At 33.7% G+C, this 19,175-nt stretch overlaps 1 protein-coding gene across 1 annotated transcript in view; it reads left to right on the forward strand.

The window, feature by feature from the left end:
* The first annotated feature begins 1,293 nt into the window (after positions 1–1,293).
* The window catches only part of twz (BTB/POZ domain-containing protein twz), an 84,507-nt gene continuing 66,625 nt past the window's right edge, over positions 1,294–19,175 (forward strand). The window contains exons 1-2 of the mRNA XM_089098969.1: positions 1,294–1,317; positions 13,329–13,517. Coding sequence (XP_088955095.1) covers positions 13,345–13,517 — 173 coding nt within the window. The 5' untranslated portion in view covers positions 1,294–1,317; positions 13,329–13,344. The remainder of the gene's footprint in view (positions 1,318–13,328; positions 13,518–19,175) is intronic.

Below are 19,175 nucleotides of genomic sequence, written 5' to 3' on the forward strand. Positions count from 1 at the left end.
GTTTTTTTATTTTTGTAACTTTAATAAATCAAATAATATTAACATTTTGATTACTAAATATCAGTATATGTATATTAAACTGACAATGCACATTCAGTTGTATTTTTTCAGCAAAGTGCAAATTATGTTCTGCCCTTGGGAAGGCATCGGGGGTTTGAGCCCTACTCATGTTAATATCTGCTCGTTTTGAGTTTGACTCGGTTATTTATTGTAATTTCTTTTCGTTTTGGGTTTCATTTATTTATCGATGCTGTTTTGTCGTAGTTTCACGCTTGGTAGATTATTTGATTTTATTTTTGCTCATTTTTAGTTTAATGGAGTTCTTTACTTTTTTCTTTACTTTTGCACTAGCCCTTTCAATTTTCAGTCCAATGAGAACTTTTCGAAGTTTCTACGACAACTCCTTCAATACGAAGTGCCCTGGGTCTAAAACAAAAAAAATACATTGTGCCCACATCGCTCTTTACTTAGGCAGCGCTATTGCGCTGCCTTTGATTCCAAAACAGTCTGAAAATCATCTGATATTCACAGAACATGTAATATTGCTAATACGAAAAAAACATGATTTAGTGGCCACCCTACCTTCCAGTCTCCAAACCATGTTGTATATACTGCTTTTCTACTGCAAACTCATTGTAACATGACAACCCTGAATACTTTATGCTGGCGTAAGGGAAAACCTCTCCAGTTGAGCCTCTTTAAAGTCTCCACTTCCGCTACCTCCCATTAAATTCACTTGGGTTTTTCATCAGTGTATGTTTAGTAGGTTTATCATAAATTTGCATTGGACGGAATCAATAACACTTGCCATTATTTTTTATTAGTTTGCTAATTTTATCACCATTGTCAACACTTGCAAAATCATCGTTAACACTTATAAAATCCTTGGGATATGATATTACCCTTTTTATTTATCTTAAATAAGAAAAAAAAAACTTTTCAATACGAAAAGATGAACTTTTGTAGCTGTATAGTATACGAAATTTGTCTCTGGCCTCTTGAATTATTGATGAACAGCAATTAACCAGGAAGGATTGGGAGATAACAGAGGAAATAGTTTGAATTGCCAGGATAGAACTGTAACATGGTCAATTATATCTCTCCGAATTTTGTTGAAGGTAAGTAATAATAAATCGTTGAACCTCAGCTTTAACATCGTATGCTAGAAGTTCCAAGATAATGGAAAAAGCTTTTCCCTTTAACTTAGATGCGTGGTCTTTCTAAACGGATGTGTAAAAAATGAGATTTCAAAGGCAGTTTTGTCTAGCCCTTCCTAGAGGAAAGAGAAAAGTGCAGTGCTATTTATCACGAGGCTAGGTAACGGTATTTAAAATTGTAACAGGGATGGGTAATAGTTGATGATTTATTTGTTGCATGTAGTGGCAAGGTCAGACTTCTAATCGGATGGAGGTTCCAACTCGGTTTATGAGGATCGGTACAAAATTACGGAAAGGGTCTTGTTTGGCAATTATATAATTTCTAAGAATTATGGGTGAGGCAAACCCTTCCTTTACATATGCTAGTGGCCTAGTGAGACAAATATCAGCTTTATAGCCAACATGGGATAAATACAGTTACAAATGGGATAAAGCCGGTAAATGCAATATTTTCCACGTAATTTACACCTACCCTTGTTATTTACAGTTTATGAGGATTATCCATCAGAAACATTCTTATTCTAATACATACGCTAATTACTCCCTCTTGATTCTAACAAAAGTAAAAAAAAAAGTCAAAAGAAAGTAAAGAGCGATATTAAAACTCAAAATAAACAGAATTTGTCCTGTTTTTGAGACCGGGAGCCGTCCTCTCAATCCCCCGCTCTTTAAGCTAAGTTTTAGCTAGTGTTTAACCAGAAGAATTTTAGAATGCAAAAAATATAGTCAGTTGATTTTTCAAAATATTCTATTTATAGATTGTCTTACCAAATCTGTTCGTTATAATAATTTATGTTCGTTAAATAACGCTATTTCGTTTATAAATTAATTTATGGTCGTATTTTAAATAACGCCGGTAAATTCAGCTCTCCTACCATTGAAAATTCTCTTCTCCCACAAAAATCTTCTATGTAAAGATCCTCCTGCGTACCCCTCCCCCCTCCCCTCCGACAGAAAAATATCTTTATACTTCCCAATAGCCAATACTGTATGTAAACAATGGGCCAAGTTCATAGCTTGCAGCTCTTCCCCCGGAGGCTGTGGGGGTCAAGTCATCCTCAAAGACATAGTTACTAGATCCCTCTGTTACGCTAAACAAAATGGCGTATATCAAAATTTGGTTAGACTACTTTGGGAAAAAAGGGGTTTGGTACGGGTGTAGCTTTCGTCCAATATATTTGATCACTTAAAAAGGGCACTACGGTAGAAGCTTTGATTTCTGATCAAATGTGCCATCTACTAACCTTGTAGGATCACTGTTTCGATAGTATCACGTGTGGGAAAAACAAACCAAAAAAATAAAATTCCCATTCGTGATCTTGCTTCTGCAAAAAAACCAAAATTCCATATTTTTGTATATATCTACAATATGGTTCTCTGATGTGCTGAATATGATCACTGGATGTTGGGGTGCTTCTCCCCTTTTTCAAAAATTGGTCAAATTTTCTCAGGCTTGTAACTTTTGATTGGTAACATTAAACTTTATGAATGCTATATATTTTGAATAAGTATTAAAATTCGATTCTTTTTTATGTATCCATTGTTATCAAGACTCTTGTTACTCAGAGTTTTGGTTACTATTGAGCCGTATCGCTCCTTACTTACAGTTCGTTACCACGAACTCTTTGATCTGAGAATGAATTGCCAGTTATGGTGACTTTGTATTGGATTAATTACAAAAAAAAAATTCCACGAAATAAGTTTTTAAACAAAAAGTAAAGAACTCCATCAAACCAAAGATGAACGAAAAAAATAGAATCAAACAATCTACCAAGCATACAACTACCACAAATCAGTATCAATAAATAAATTAAACCCAAACCGAACAGAAATTAAAATAGATAACAGAGTCAAACTCATAACGAGCAGAAATTAATATGAGTAGGATTCAAAACTTTTATGATTTCTAAAAGCCAGAATATAATTTGTACTTTACTGAAAAAAACTCAGACGAATTTACTGAAAAAATATGCATTGTCAGTTTAATATACATATGCTGATATTTATTCCTTAAAAAATGATCTCTTAAAGTTATAAAAGTGAAAACATTTAAAAGAATAGTTTTCTGTAAATTACAAATTATATTCTGGCTATTAGAAATCATAGGGGTTTTGAACACTACTCATATTAATTTCTGCTCGTTTTGAGTTTGACTCTGTTATCTATTTTAATTTCTGTTCGTTTTGGGTTTTATTTATTTATTGATACTTATTTGTGGTAGCTGTATGCTTGGTAGATTGTGTGATTCTATTTTCGTTCCTCTTTGGTTTGATGGAGTTCTTTATTTAAAACTTATTTTGTGGAAAAAGTTTTATTATAATTAATTTCTGTTCGTTTTACATTGACATTGTCTTTTTAAGGGAAAAATAAACTAATAGTTTGAATATTTCCGGTTTTCCTTTAAGAATTTATTGTTCAGCCTGCTATTTATATGCTGGAGAAACTTTTTCAGAAATTTTTAACAACATAAACTCGTTTCAAAATTATGACACAAATAGTAGTGTTTAATTTTTCATTTCTTCAGCTCATTTTTCGAATGAGCTCTTTTAATACGTTGAACGAAATAGCTATCTCAAATTTTGATTGGAAGTGTTTCCAGTTCTAATTTCCAGAACTTTCAACTATGTTGAACAAAATGTCTATCTGAAAATTTTGATTGGGCGTTTTTGGGGAAATGGTGGGCATGAGAGGGGGGCCCTCTCAATTTCCCATTGAATGAGCCCTTTTTGAAGTTTTTATCGATAATACTATCTATAAAAACCTTATATGCCCCCAGGGCATGACTTACAACCTTTGCCCTGGAGGCTTTTGGAGGTTTGTCATCCTCAAACACATAAATTCCAGAACTTTCAACTAAATTGAACACAATGGCTATCTCTAAACTTTGATTGAATGTGTTTGGGGAAATGGTGGGCGTGAGGGGGGGGTTAGTTACTCTCCATTCACTTTCGACTATTAAAAAGGGCACTAGCCCCTTCAATTTTCAATCAAATGAGCTCTTTTTGAAGTTTCTTCGACACAAGTTTCTATAAGAACCTTATATGCCCCCAGGGCATAACTTACAACCCTTTCCCTGAGGCCTCTGAGGGGGTTATCATCCTGAAAGACCTAATTTCTAGAACTTTCATCTACGTTGAACAAAATGGATATCTCAAAATTTTTATTGGATGTGTTTGGGGAAATGGTGGGCGTGAGAGGGTGGTTAGTTGCCATTTAATCACTTTCGACTATCAAAAAGGGCACTAGCCCTTTCAATTTCCAATCGAATGAGTCCTTTTTGAAGTTTCTACAACATCGCTTTCTATTAAAACCTTATATGCCCCAAGGGCATAAGTTACAACCCTTGCCCTGAGGATTTTTTTTGGGGGGGGGGAGTGTCATCCTTAAAGACCTAATTTTCAAAACTTTCAACTACGTTGAACAAAATGGCTATCTAAAGATTTTGATTGAACGTGTTTGGGGAAAAGATGGGCGTGAGAGGGGGGTTAGTTGCCCTCAATCACTTTCGACTATTAAAAAGGGCACTAGCCCTTTGAATTTCCAATCGAATGAGCCCTTTAACAAGTTTCTATGACAAAGCTTTCAATAAAAACCTTATATGCCCCCCAGAGCAGAACTTATAACCCTTGCCCTGAAGACTGTAGGAGTGTCCTGCTCAAAGATATAATTTCCAAAACTTTCATCTGCGTTGAACAAAATGGCTATCTCAAAATTTTGATTGGATGTTTTTGGGGAAATGGTTGGCTTGGAAGGGGTGTTAGTTGCCTTCCAATAACTTTCTACTATTAAAAGTTTCTTCGACAACGCTTTCTATAAGAACCTTGTATTCCCCCAGGGCATAACTTACAACCCTTGCCCTGAGGGCTATTTGGGGGGGGGGGTAGTCTTTCTCAAAGACCTAATTTCCAGAACTTTCAACTACGTGGAACAAAATGGATATCTCAAAATTTTGATCGGATGTGTTTGGGGAAAAGATGGGCGTCAGAGGGGGGTCTGTTGCCCTCCAATCACTTTTGACTATTAAAAAGGGCACTAGCCATTTCAATTTCCAATCGAATGAGCCCATTTTGAAGTTTCTGCGACAACGCTTTCCATGAAAACTTTATATAACCCCAGGGCATAACTTACAACCCTTGCCCTTAGGGCTGTGAAGCCAATAGGTTATTTCGATTTCGCAGTCGAGGATTTCTCACGGACTGACACAAAATTTAGTTCCCCCATACTCTATTCCACAAAAGAAAAATAATTGTTGTGTAATTGTTCTAGATTTAGTTGTATTGACATTCGTTTTATTTTTTGCCTAGTCAATTCAAGATTTGTTGCCCCTGAACTACACAAATAAAAAACAAACTTACTTTACTAAAAATCCAGTCCAAAATAACTATATGTGTTTTTTAATATCTTGCTAAGATCACTCAAAGTTCAATTGACCCGTTCTATTAAACTGCAAGGTTGAATTGACCTGCAAATCAATACATCATATGAATCTACATCAATATGAATTCAGCTACTTGGTAAATTCCAAGTCATTTAATTGGTGACTAAGTATCAAAAATTAATAAAAAAAAAGTACTTTTGCATAGAACAAATTCAGCTACTTGGCAAATTCCTAGTCTTTTAATTGGTGACCGAATATCAAAAATTAATAAAAAAGTACTTTTGCATAGACCAAATTCAACTAGCTTGTAAATTTAAGTCTTTTAATTGATTAATTAAAAAAAATTTCCTATAAATACGATGTAAAAATAACATTAAAGATCTTTTTAAACGTAAGCTAAAAAGATACAAATACTTCTTAAAATACAGTCTCTAAACGACCACAAATTAATATTAGAGAGTAAATTAAATCTAAAACAAACAGAAATAAAATAAACAATCATGGAAAAAACATTCAACAAGTAATAATATAAATGAATAAACAGATCTTAAAGCGAGTAATACTTAGATTGAATATGAGAATCAAGCTTAAAACAAAAAAAATATTTTCCTATTGAAGCACGAATGAAACTTAAAACGGACAGAAATCAGATAAACAATCAATGCAAACAAATATACAATGGATATTAATATAAATGAATAAATAAACCTTAAAATGAGTGAAACTTAAATTAAATATGCAAATCAAGCTTGAAACGAACAAAAATCACCACAAACAAGAGTTTGGGTATGACCTCCTTCTCTCTGTATAAAAGTCTAAAACCTACTGCGTCATTGGCGCTTTACTGAAAACTATATGCGTCTTGAACAATCTTGGAAAGTATAAACAACATCAAATTGAATATTTTATGTATAATGATACATTAATTGTTGAAAGATCCATCAGTTCAAGAATTTATTTCACTGTAATTGTATTTTTATTTTCAATGCTGTAAGAACTGGAAAAGAAAATATTTGTAATATAACCGTTTTCAGTTTAGCGCCAATGACGCAGTAGGCTTTTGGTATTTACTTATAGTTAGGAAAGGAGGCAGTATCCAATCACTTGTTTGTGGGGAAACTATATTCGCCTTTAACAACTTTAAAAAGAGCTAATAAATTAAATTGAATATTTGATGTATAATGATATTAATTGCTGAAAGCTCATCATTTCAAAATGTTACTATAATTTTAGTGTTTATTTTCAATATTAAGTACAAAAAACAATATTTATCACAAAATTGGTTTTCAGTAAAGCGCCAATGACGCAGTAGGTTTTAGACTTTTACAGTGAGAGAAAGAGGTCATACCCAAACTCTTGTTTGGGTATGACCAACAAGTGAGCTCGTGAACAAGTGAGCTCGAACTTTCAATATCCAATCAAATAAGCCCTCTCTGAAGTTTATAGAGCATCCCTTTCATACGAACAATATATGCCCCCGGGCATAACTTACAACGCCTGCCCCCGGGCCCTTGAGGGTTGTGAAGACACCTGAGTTTATGTTATCTGACTTTTGAGCAATTTTTAACTTAATTGTTAGCTCAAAATTTTATTGGATGCATTTGGGGTAAAAGGGGCGTGGGGGGGGTAGTTGCCCTCCAATCTCTTTTTACTCTAAAACACTGAACTAGAACTTTAAATTTCCAATCAAATGAGCCATCTCTGAATTTTTTACAAGCATCCCTTCAATAAAAACCATATATTCTCCCAAAGCATAACTTACAACACCTGCCCTCAGGCCTTGGGGGGGGGGCTGTGTTGACCCCTGAGTTTTCTTTATATGGTCTTTGAACTATTTAAAAAAAGCTATCTCAAAGGTCATATCGGATGAGTTTGAGATAAAAGGGGCATGAAGGGGGGGGGCTAGGTGCCCTCCAATCTCTTTTCACTCTTAAAAAGTGAACTAGAACCTTCAATTTCCAATCAAATTATCCCTCTTTGAAGTTAATACGAGCATCCCTTCCATAAGACCCATATATACCCCAAGGGCATAACTTACAACGCCTGTCCCTGGGCCCTGGTGGGTTGTGTTGACACCGTAATTTTTGTTATATGATCTTTGAACTATTTTTAACAAAATAGCTATCTTAAAATTTTGATTGGATGCATTTTGGGAAAAATGGGTTTGGGGGGGGAAGCTGCTTACCCTCCAATATCTTTTAACACTTAAAAAGTGAACTAGAAATTTCAATTTCCAATCAAATGAGTCTTCTCTGAAGTTTTTACGAGCATTCCTTCCATAAGAACCATATATGCCCCCAGGGCGTAACTTATAACCCTTGCCCCTGAAGACTGTGGGGGGAGTGTCCTGCTCAAACATATAATTTGCAAAACTTTCAACTACGTTGAACAAAATGGCTATATCAAAATTTTGATTGGATGTGTTTGGGGAAATCACGGGCGTGGAGGGGGTGCCAGTTGCCTTGAAATCACTTTCGACTATTAAAAAGGGAACTAGCCATTTAAATTTCCAATCGAATGAGCCCTTTCTGAAGTTTCTACGACAACGTTGTCTATACAAAACCTTATATGCCCCTAGGGGCATATAACTTACAACCCTCTCCCTAAGGGCTGTGGGGCAGTTGTCATCCTCAAAGACCTAATTTCCAGAACTTAAAACTACGTTTAATAAAATGGTTATCTAAAAATTTTGATTGGATGTGCTTGGGAAAATGCTTGTCGTGGGGGGGAGCTAGTTGCCCTTAAATCACTTTCGGCTATTAAAAAGAGCACTAGCCTTTTGAATTTCCAATCGAATGAGCCTGTTTTGAAGTTTCTACGACAACACCTTCTATAAAAAAAAAACTTATATGCCCCAGGGCATAACTTACAATCCTTGCCCTGAGGGCTGTGGGGGAGTGTCCTCCTCAAAAACTTTTCTATCTGGAAATCAACTACGCTGAACAAAATGACTATCTCAAAATTTTGATTGGATGCGTTTGGGGGAATGTTTGGCGTAGGGGGGACTAGTTGCCCTCCAATCATTTTTGACTATTAAAAAGGGCACTAGCCCTTTGAATTTCTAATCGAATGAGCCTTTTTTGAAGTTTCTACTAGAACACATTGTATAAAAAACTTATATGCCCCCAGGGCATAACTTAAAACCCTTGCCCTGAAGGTTGTGGAGGATTGTCCTTCTCAAAAACATATTTTCTATCTGGAAATCAACTACGCTGAACAAAATGGCTATCTCAAAATTTTGAGTGGATGTGTTTGGGGGAATGATGGCCGTGGGGGGGGGACTAGTTGCCCTCCAATCACTTTCAACTATTAACAAGGGCACTATCCCTGTGAATTTCCATTCGAATGAGCCTTTTTTGAAGTGTCTACGACAATGCCTTCTATAAAAACCTTATATTCCCCCAGGGCATAACTTAAAACCCTTGCCCTGAGGGTTGTGGGGGAGAGTCCTCAAAAAAATATTTTCTATTTGGAAAACAACTACGCTGAACCAAATGGCTATCTCAAAATTTTGATTGCATGTGTTTGGGGGAATGATGGGCGTAGGGGGCTAGTTGCCCTCCAATCACTTTCCACTATTAAAAAGGGCACTAGCCCTCAGAATTTCCAATCGAATATACCTGTTTTAAAATTTCTGCGACAACGCCTTCTATAAAAACCTTATATTTCCCCAGGGCATAACTTAAAACCTTTGCCCTAAGGGTTGTGGGGGAGTGTCCTTCTCAAAAATATATTTTCTATCTGGAAATATACTACGCTGAACAAAATGGCTATCTCAAAATTTTGATTGGATGTGTTAGGGGGAATGATGGGCGTGGGGGGGCTAGTTGCCCTCCAATCATTTTCTATTATTAAAAGGGGCACTAGAACTCTCGCTTTCCAATCGAATGAGCCCCCTTTGAAGTTTTTACAACGAGCCCTTCCATCTAAAGTGCCTCTGGGAAAAAAAATAATAATAAATAAATAACAAAACATTGGAGCCATATGGCCTTTACTATAGGCAACGCTACAGCGTGGCCTCTGATGACTGAGTATCAAAAATTAATAAAAAACCCTTTTACATAGAACAAACTCAGCTACTTGGTAAATTCCAAGTCTTTTAAATGATGACTGGACATCAAAAATTAATAAGAGAAAAACACTTAAAAACACATTAAACACTTTTGCATAGAACAAACTCAAGTACTTGGTAAATTCCAAGTCTTATAATTGATGACTGAGTATCAAAAATTATTAAGAAACAAACCCAGCTACTTGGTAAATTCCAACTCTTTTAATTGATGACTGAGAATTAAAAGTTAATAAAAAAAGCACTTTTGCATATAACAAACTCAGCTACTTGGTAAATTCAGAGTCATTTAATTGATGATTGAGTATCAAAAACTAATAAGAAAGCACTTCATCAACAAGCTCAGCTTGTTGATAAATTCCATGTCTTTTAACTGATGACTGAGTATCAATAATCATTAAAAAAGTACTTTTGCATAGAAAAAACTCATCTACTTAGAAAATTCCAAGTCTTTTAATTGGTGACTGAGCCTCAAAAATTAATAAAAAAGTACTTTTGCATAGAACAAATTAAACTACTTGGTAAATACCAAGTCTTTTAATTGGTGACTGAGCATCAATAATGAATAAAAAAAGTACTTTAATATAGAACAAATTCAATAGTAAATTCCAAGTCTTTTAATTGGTGATTGAGCATTAAAAATTAATAAAAAACACTTTTACACAGAAAAAATACCACATTTACATAGAACAAATTCAACTACTTGATAAATTCCAAGGCTTTTAATTGATAATTGAATATTAAAAATTAATAAAAAGCACTTTTGCGTTGAACAAACTCAGCTAGCCTATTTGGTAAATTCCAAGTCTTTTGATTGTTGACTGAGTATCAGAAATTAATAAAGAAAGCACTTTTAAAAAGAAAAAATTTAACTACATGGTTAAATCCAAGTCTTTTAATTGATAACTGAGAGTCAAAAATTAAAATAAAAGCACTTTTGCATAGGACAAACTCAGCTACTTGGTAAATTCCACGTCTTTTAATTGATGACTGAGTATCAAAAATAGGGTGTCGCACCACGGTAAGTGAACCTAATTTTTGCATGTCTCTCTCACTATACCCGTGTGTCTGAGCGGGTGTGCTGCCATCTATAACTAAAGATGAAAAGATGGCAGTATATTTGGTAGTGAAAAGGTGTCGCCATCTATACTTTTTTAAATGTATAACTTACTGAGTTTTTTTATGTGGCTGACTCCGTAGTACTCTATGGTTGATCATTGACACTAGTTTTTCATCTCTTGAGCACATGTGTCTTAGGACCAATCGCACCTAAAAACTGTGTTTCTAAGATTCTTCTTTATATTTGGGAGTTTTATTATCAAGGAGATGAAATTATAATGTTTTTTTTTCATCTCTTGGATTTATTTACCTTAGGTCCAGTTAAGATTCTTCTTTATATTTGATAGTTCTGCTACCAAGGAGATGTAATTCAAACGTGTTTTTGTCTCTTGGTTCCATATTAAAAGACTTGGAATTTACCTATTAGCAAAGTTTGTTCTATACAAAAGTACTTTTTTTTTATTAATTTTTGGATTTTTCTTTGTCACCAATTAAAAGACTTTGAATTTACCAAGTAGTTGAGTTTGTTCTATGTAAAAGTATTGTTTTTTATTATTTTTTTTTATTATTTTTTATTACCTCCGCGTTCACTTGATCCCTTGCTGGAAAACGCTGAAGAGCCTGGATTTGGATGAAGGACAGATGCATAGTACCCATTAAATCAACTCTTCCTGCTTGGCCATCCACTATTCAGAAAACTTCATCATATTGCAAGTGTAAATATTGTGGACAAAAAAGTCCATATGCAGATAGAGGTTGCGATATTTTGTGCTCTTGTTGTGGGACGTACTGCGAGGCCGAGGCTGATTCAAACGAGGAATAATTGTGCGTGACATGAAATGGAGGGATACTAGAGAAAAAATCGTAATGAATTTGCGAATGTGAGTATTAAATAAATAGTGTTAATTATGACTTTGTTTAGTTTCTGTATCCACGTCATTGCTGTCATTTTTTTCTAACTAATCGTTTTAGTTTGTTATGAAGACATTCTAAGGCCCCTAGGTATTTCTGTCTCGTATTTGAGCGGAAAATTACACACCAAACTTTGTGGGGGAAGCATTTTCTTGCATGAAACACCAAAATACAATAAAAAGTCAATTTTCGGAGTGTTCCTCCCCTCGCAAGCAACTGCCGTTGGTATTTTTCGAATCAGCATGGTTTATTTAGGGGGGAATAGGCTAATTCTCGTACCAGCCCTATTTCGTCGTGGTAGGTTTCACATTTTCAACACCTGGCGCCCGGACTAAATAGGAGATCAAATACAATGCAAAATTAGCCCAGGTCGGAATGTTTAAGAATAGTAATGACCGGATTAATATTTACTCACCCTGGTCCAATTGTCAACTTTGAGGTTAATAGTTCTTCTGGTTGTTGGGTCTATAATTTCAGTTAGCAGACGATTTAACAAAAATTATATTAAGGATACTGGGAGGGGAACCAATCTTCCCAAATTCGTGATCTATTTAGATCGTTCTTTCACACAGTAAATATGCCAATTTTCAGAAAAAAAAACATGGTTCCGTTTCCGAGAAAATACTTATGTACACATATATAGGCTACAATTATTCCTCATTTAACAAAAGAGATTAGCTATACAATTTTCCTGGCCCTCTGAACAAGAAACAAGCAAAAACTTTTTTCCAATTAGAATCTCGAAAATATGCTGGCGAGGTGCTGTTTTGAAGAACTAGATCATTGAAAATATTGTAATATCCAAAACGGATGTAGACGAAAGTTTGAAAGTTTGTTCGATTGGCGAAAGTTTGAAATGACCGTGGCTGGCCATCCTTAAGTGATACTTTGATTGTAATCGGTCATTTTGCAACAACACAGAAAAGGTGAATAAGAGGAACCTATCTCAAACATGGGGCGAAAAAATATTCTTTTGCTAGGTGTCATATCAAAGAGGTAGCTGCGGAATCATGTCGCTGACGTCTGCGGCGTGCGAATTTTTGGAAGGTAGCACTTTTTCCAAAGTAGTAGTTTTTATAGATTGTCATTAGTACCACTAATTTTGTTCGAGTGGCATCCCTGCCTTCCCCTACAGAATTCAAAATGGGTAAAAACGGGTATACAACCCTAAAAGTCACGAGTGGGAGCCTTACTCTTGCTTCGGACCAAGTTAGACTTATATGTGATAGTTTACTTTTGGAACCGGAATAGTTACGTTTTACTTAACAATGGTTTACAATTTTGCAAGAAAATTACTGGAGGCTACTCAAACTTCTTAAGAACTTACCACCCCTGTTTCACGATTTATATAATGAAAAATGTTTTTGATTTTTCATCCCTTACCGTTTTCGAATTGCAGACCACTGATGATAATAAAAAAAGGGGCACCCAACAGTTATGTTGGGTAGTATTTGAGCTGAAAGATACTACTAAAATAATGAAGCATTGTACTCCAAACCTGGCCTACGGTATGTAGCCAATATAACCTTTCCCACTTTCAAGCTTACTAAAAAGTATTAAGTTCGCCCTTTTGTTTTGAGAACGACAATACGGTTTGTTTCCGTTCATGTCAATTTGCCAGGGACGGACCAATATTTTTGCAAAAAAATTGTTTTTATTCTGATAATCTTCTGTCTTTAAAAGCTTCTTCGAATGTCCATTTTTTTTAAATTTAACAGTTATTCTTGAAATATATTTTTACTTCCTTTTTTAGTTTTATTTTCAAAGATATGTCAACAAGTTCCTTCCCGCCCAGACCGTCTTCACCTGTGGGATATGCAACAGCAGTTCAACCAAAAACCCTTGGAATCCCGTGTATTGCTGTGGCAACAAAATCAAGTGCTCCAGTTCATATTGATGTAGGAGGAACAATTTACACCTCGTCCTTGGAAACATTAACTAAGTAAGCGGCTTAGAAGTTTTTTTTTATAGTTTTCTAGGAAACGAATCAAAGGAAGGAAGTAAATCTTGTTTTCAATCAGATTTATGAGCATTTATTCTATTTTACGTTAAAGAATATTGCTTGTAGTGTTTAGTCAACAAGAAAAAATTACAAAATAGATAAGGACTGAAAAAAATAGGTCGATTGAACCATCAAAAAATTAAAGCTGACGAGGTTTTTCATCAATTTGCTTTCATACATACAATTATAAGACAAAATACCGGAAAAAGAAACCTTTACATTTCTTAATTAGATATTGTAATATTTGAAAAGGAAAAGAAAAAGAGTAGGCCCCAACATTCATTAACCTTCGTTTGAGGGTATCAAATTAGACAAGTCATTTATATTAATTTTTTTCTGCAAAGAGATCTTCACAGGAAAAGGCCAATATAAAGGGTATACACATATTAATACAGTTAGCTGTATCAAAGGAATAATATATTCGTTTTTCTGTAATCATCCCAAATGCATATCTCGCTCTGCAAAAGTATATATTATTTATGCTCTAGATTAAAACTCATGATTGGCTCAGAGGTTAGATCTACTAGTACTTACAACTCATTCTAACTCCAAGAAGCCTGAGGCTAAAACAGCCGCGCACGCTCTTCTTCCATCCCATTCTCTTCAAAGCCTCCCTCTTTACACCTTCCCAAGAGGTTCCCATTTCACTTGAAATTTTCCTTATCCTTCCCATCCCATTCAGGAACAACCTGCTTTGTACAAGAGAAAACACCCAGGAAATAAAGAAACAAAAAATTGTTTGGTTTTAGTAAGCATTTTTGTCTCAAATGTACACAATTTCCCCCAAATACGGTGTAATCACTTAAGCAACTGATCCAATCTTATTTTGGTGTGCCAAAATTAAAAATTAAGTTGATTAATCTTCATTTCTTCCTTCTTGATATCATAATAGGAAAATAATTCCAGGCTTGGTGTATAATCATGTCTTGATATGAAGTTGCTATGATCTGCGCGGCAAATGTGGCAAATGTGGTCCACACATCTCATGCTCGTTTTGAAAAAGTAACCACCCGCTTTAAATATTTTTCATCGGTGCGCTTGTACACTGGGAAGATGAAAATTTTCATCTTTTTTTTTGTAAATGGACATGCTTTTTTCTTACTTTTCTGCTCAAGCTCTTTATAGTTCTCAATGGGGTTTTCGAATTTAGGTACAATAAAAGCTTGGCTTTTCATAGATACAAGTATACTGGTTTTGACAGTAAGTTTAGTCATTTCTATGTTATTAATTAAAAAAAAAACTTCCAAAAATAAGTTTTCAAATTAAATTAAAGGCCATTTTAAACTTAAGCTCAGCAGATACAAATACCTTTTAAAATTCAAACTCAAAACGACCAGAAATTACTATTAAAGAATAAATGAAACCCAAAACGAACAGAAATTAAATAAACAATGATAGCAAAAACATACAACAAGTAATAATATAAATGAAAAAATAAATCTTAAAGCGAGTAATGCTTAGATTGAATATCAAAATCAAGCTTAAAACAAAAAAATATTTTCCTATTGAAGTATAAATGAAACTTAAAAAGAACAGAAATTAAATAAACGATCAATGCAAACTAACATAAAATAGATATTAATGTAAATTAATAAATAAATCTTAAAACGAGTGAAACTTAAATTGAATATGCAAATTAAGCTTAAAACGAACAAAAATCACCACAAACAAGACGTGGGGTATGACCTCCTTCTCTCACTGTAAAAGTCTAAAACCTACTGCGTCATTGACGCTTTACTGAAAAGAAATGTTATGACAAATATTTTTTTTTGTACTTAATTTTGAAAATAAACATTAAACTTATAGTAACATTTTGAACTGATGAGCTTTTAGCAATTAATATCATTATACATCAAACATTCATTTTAATTTATTAGCTCTTTTTAAAGTTGTTGATGACGAATATAGTTTTCCCACAAAAAAGTGTTTGGATACTGCCTCCTTTCCTAACTGTAAATAAAAACAAACAGCCTACTGCGTCATTTGTGCTTAACTGAAAACGGATTATATTAAAAATATTTCTTTTCCAGTTTATGGAGCATTGAAAATAAAAATAAAATTATAGCCAAATAAATTCTGGAACTGATGGATCTTTCAACAATTAATATCATTATACATCAAATATCCCATTTGATGTTGTTTATACTTACCAGGACTGTTCAAGACGCATATAGTTTTCAGTAAAGCGCCATTGACACAGTAGGTTTTAGGCTTTTACAGAGAGAGAAGGAGGTCATACCCAAACTCTTATTTGTGGTGATTATTGTTCGTTTCAAGCTTGATTTGCATATTCAATTTAAGTTTCACTCGTTTTAAGGTTTATTCATTAATTTACATTAATATCTATTTTATGTTTGTTTTCATTGATTTTTTATTTAATTTCTGTTCGTTTTAAGTTTCATTTATACTTCGTTAGGAAAATATTTTTTTTTATTTTAAGCTTGATATTCATATTCAATCTAAGCATTACTTTAAGATCTATTTATTCATTTAAATCATTACTTGTTGTATGTTTTTGCTATGATTGTTTATTTAATTTCTGTTCGATTTGGTTTTCATTTATTCTTTAATAGTAATTCTGGTCGTTTTGAGTTTGAATTTTAAAAGTTATTTTTATCTTCTGAGCTCAATGTTAAAATGACCTTCAATTTTCTCTGAAAGACTTATTTTTCGGAAAGTTTTTTTTTAATTAATTTTGTTCGTTTTTTATTGCAAAAATTTCAAGTTTTTAAAAATTCGTTATTTCAAAATCAAACCTTAAAAAAAATCAAATATTTACCAAAGTAATAAAACTAATATCTAAGTAGCAATATCAAAGTGAAAAAATGGGTTTGTGTCAACCTCGGAGTTTTTATTATCTGATGTTTGAACTATTTTCAACAAAATTGCTATCTCAAATTTTTTATCGGATGAGTTTGGAGAAAAAGGGTGTGGGGGGACTAGATTAAACTTCGGTCTCTTTGGATGTACTCTTTAAAAGTGAACTAGAACTTTCTATTTTCAATCAAATGAGCCCTCTTTGAAGTTTATACGAGTATCACTTCTATAAGAACCATATATATCCCCAGAGTATATCTTACAAAGCCTATCCCTGGGTACTGAGGGGTTTTGTCGACCCTGGAGTTTTAATTTTTTATGGTTGAACTATTTTTAACAAAATGGTCACCTGAAATTTTTATCGGATGGGTTTATCCATCCAGTACACCCAAAGACGTGGAGGGCGAGAGGGGCTAGTTGCCTTTGGATCTTTTTTCACTCTGAGAAAATGAACTACAACTTTTAATTTCCATTCAAATGAACTCTCTCTGAAGTTTATACGAGCATACCTTCCATAAGAACCATATATGCCCCCAGAACAATACTTACAACGCCTGCCCCGGTCCTGGAGGGGGGGGTTCCAGGCTTGGTGTATAATTATGTCTTGATATGAAGTTGCTATGATCTGCGCGGCAAATGTGGCAAATGTGGTCCACACATCTCATGCTCGTTTTGAAAAAGTAACCACCCGCTTTAAATATTTTTCATCGGTGCGCTTGTACACTGGGAAGATGAAAATTTTCATCTTTTTTTTTGTAAATGGACATGCTTTTTTCTTACTTTTCTGCTCAAGCTCTTTATAGTTCTCAATGGGGTTTTCGAATTTAGGTACAATAAAAGCTTGGCTTTTCATAGATACAAGTATACTGGTTTTGACAGTAAGTTTAGTCATTTCTATGTTATTAATTAAAAAAAAAAACTTCAAAAAATAATTTTTAAAATAAAATTAAACGCAATTTTAAACTTAAGCTCATCATATAAAAATAAATTTTAAAATTCAAACTAAAAACGACCAAAAATTACTATTAAGGAACAAATGAAACCCAAAACGAACAGAAATTAAAAAAACAATCAAAGCAAAAACATACAACAATCAATATTATAAAAGGAAAAATTGATAACTAACTGGGTATTGCTTAGATTGAACTTAAGAGCGAAGGATAAAACAAAAGAAATATTTTCTTGTTGATGCAGCAATGACACTAGTAGAGATTAGAACTTTCGCAAACCATACCTTAAAGCATATTAAGAATAGGTAATCATATAAGTTAGTACATAAATCTTTAAATGAGTGAAACTTAAATTGAATATGCAAATTAAGGTTGAAACGAACAAAAATCACCACAAACAAGACTTTGGGTATGACCTCCTTCTCTCTCTGTAAAAGTCTAAAACCTATTGCGTCATTAGCGCTTTACTGAAAACCAATTTTATGACAAATATTTTTTTTGTACTTAATATTGAAAATAAACATTAAAATTATAGTAACATTTTGAACTAATGAGCTTTCAGTAATTAATATCATTATGCGTCAAATATTCAGTTTAATTTATTAGATCTTTTTAAAGTTGTTAAAGACGAATATAGTTTCCCCACAAAAAAGTGTTTGGATACTGCCTCCTTTCCTAACTGTAAATAAAAACAAACAGCCTACTGCGTCATTTGTGCTTAACTGAAAACGAATTATATTAAAAATATTTTCTTTTCCAGTTCTTGCAGCATTGAAAATAAAAACACAATTATTGTGAAATACGATCTTGAACTGATGGATCTTTCAACAATTAATAGCAGTGTATTTCAAATATTCAGTTTGATGTTGTTTATACTTTCCAATACTGTTCAATATACATATAGTTCTCAGTAAAGCACCAATGACGCAGTAGGTTTTAGGCTTTTACAGAGAGAGAAGGAGGTCATACCCAAACTCTTATTTGTGGTGATTATTGTTCGTTTCAAGCTTGATTTGCATATTCAATTTAAGTTTCACTCGTTTTAAGGTTTATTTATTAATTTACATTAATATCTATTGTATGTTTGTTTTTATTGATTTTTTATTTAATTTCTGTTCGTTTTAAGTTTCATTTATACTTCGTTAGGAAAATATTTTTTTTTATTTTAAGCTTGATATTCATATTCAATCTAAGCATTACTTTAAGATCTATTTATTCATTTAAATCATTACTTGTTGTATGTTTTTGGATGCATTTGGGGAAAAAGGGGCGTCGGGGGGCTAGTTGCCCTCCAATATATTTTGACTATTTTTAACGAAGTGACCATACGTAAAGGAGTGTTTGTTATATGATCTTTGAACTATTTTTAACAAAATGACTACCTCAAATTTTTAATCAGATGTATTTGGGAAAAAGGGGCTTGGGGGGGGGCAGTTGCCCTTTGATCACTTTTGACTCTTTAAAAGGACACTAGATCTCTCGATTTCCAATCAAATGAGCCCTCTAGGAATTTTATACGAGCATCCCTTGTTATGGAAGGGAATACGGAGTTTTTGTTATCTGAACTTTCAACTGTTATTAACAGAACGCCTATCTAAAAATTTTATCTAATACAGTTAGAGTGTGGAGGAGGGAGGGGGGCTAGTTGCTCTTTGATCTCTCTTGTATTTTAAAAGATTGACAATAAAATTAAATTTCATATCGAATAAACCCTCTCCAAAGTTTATACGAGCATCCCTTCCATAAGACTATATATGCCCCTAGAGCATTACTCATAACGCCTGCCTCCGGACCCTGGCGGGTTCCGTCGACACATGAATTTTTCTTATCT

The sequence above is a fragment of the Artemia sp. Qi Xiang Cuo genome, chromosome 13, assembly GCF_049724085.1.
Source record: "Artemia sp. Qi Xiang Cuo chromosome 13, ASM4972408v1, whole genome shotgun sequence".
Classification (NCBI taxonomy): Eukaryota; Metazoa; Arthropoda; class Branchiopoda; order Anostraca; family Artemiidae; genus Artemia; species Artemia sp. Qi Xiang Cuo.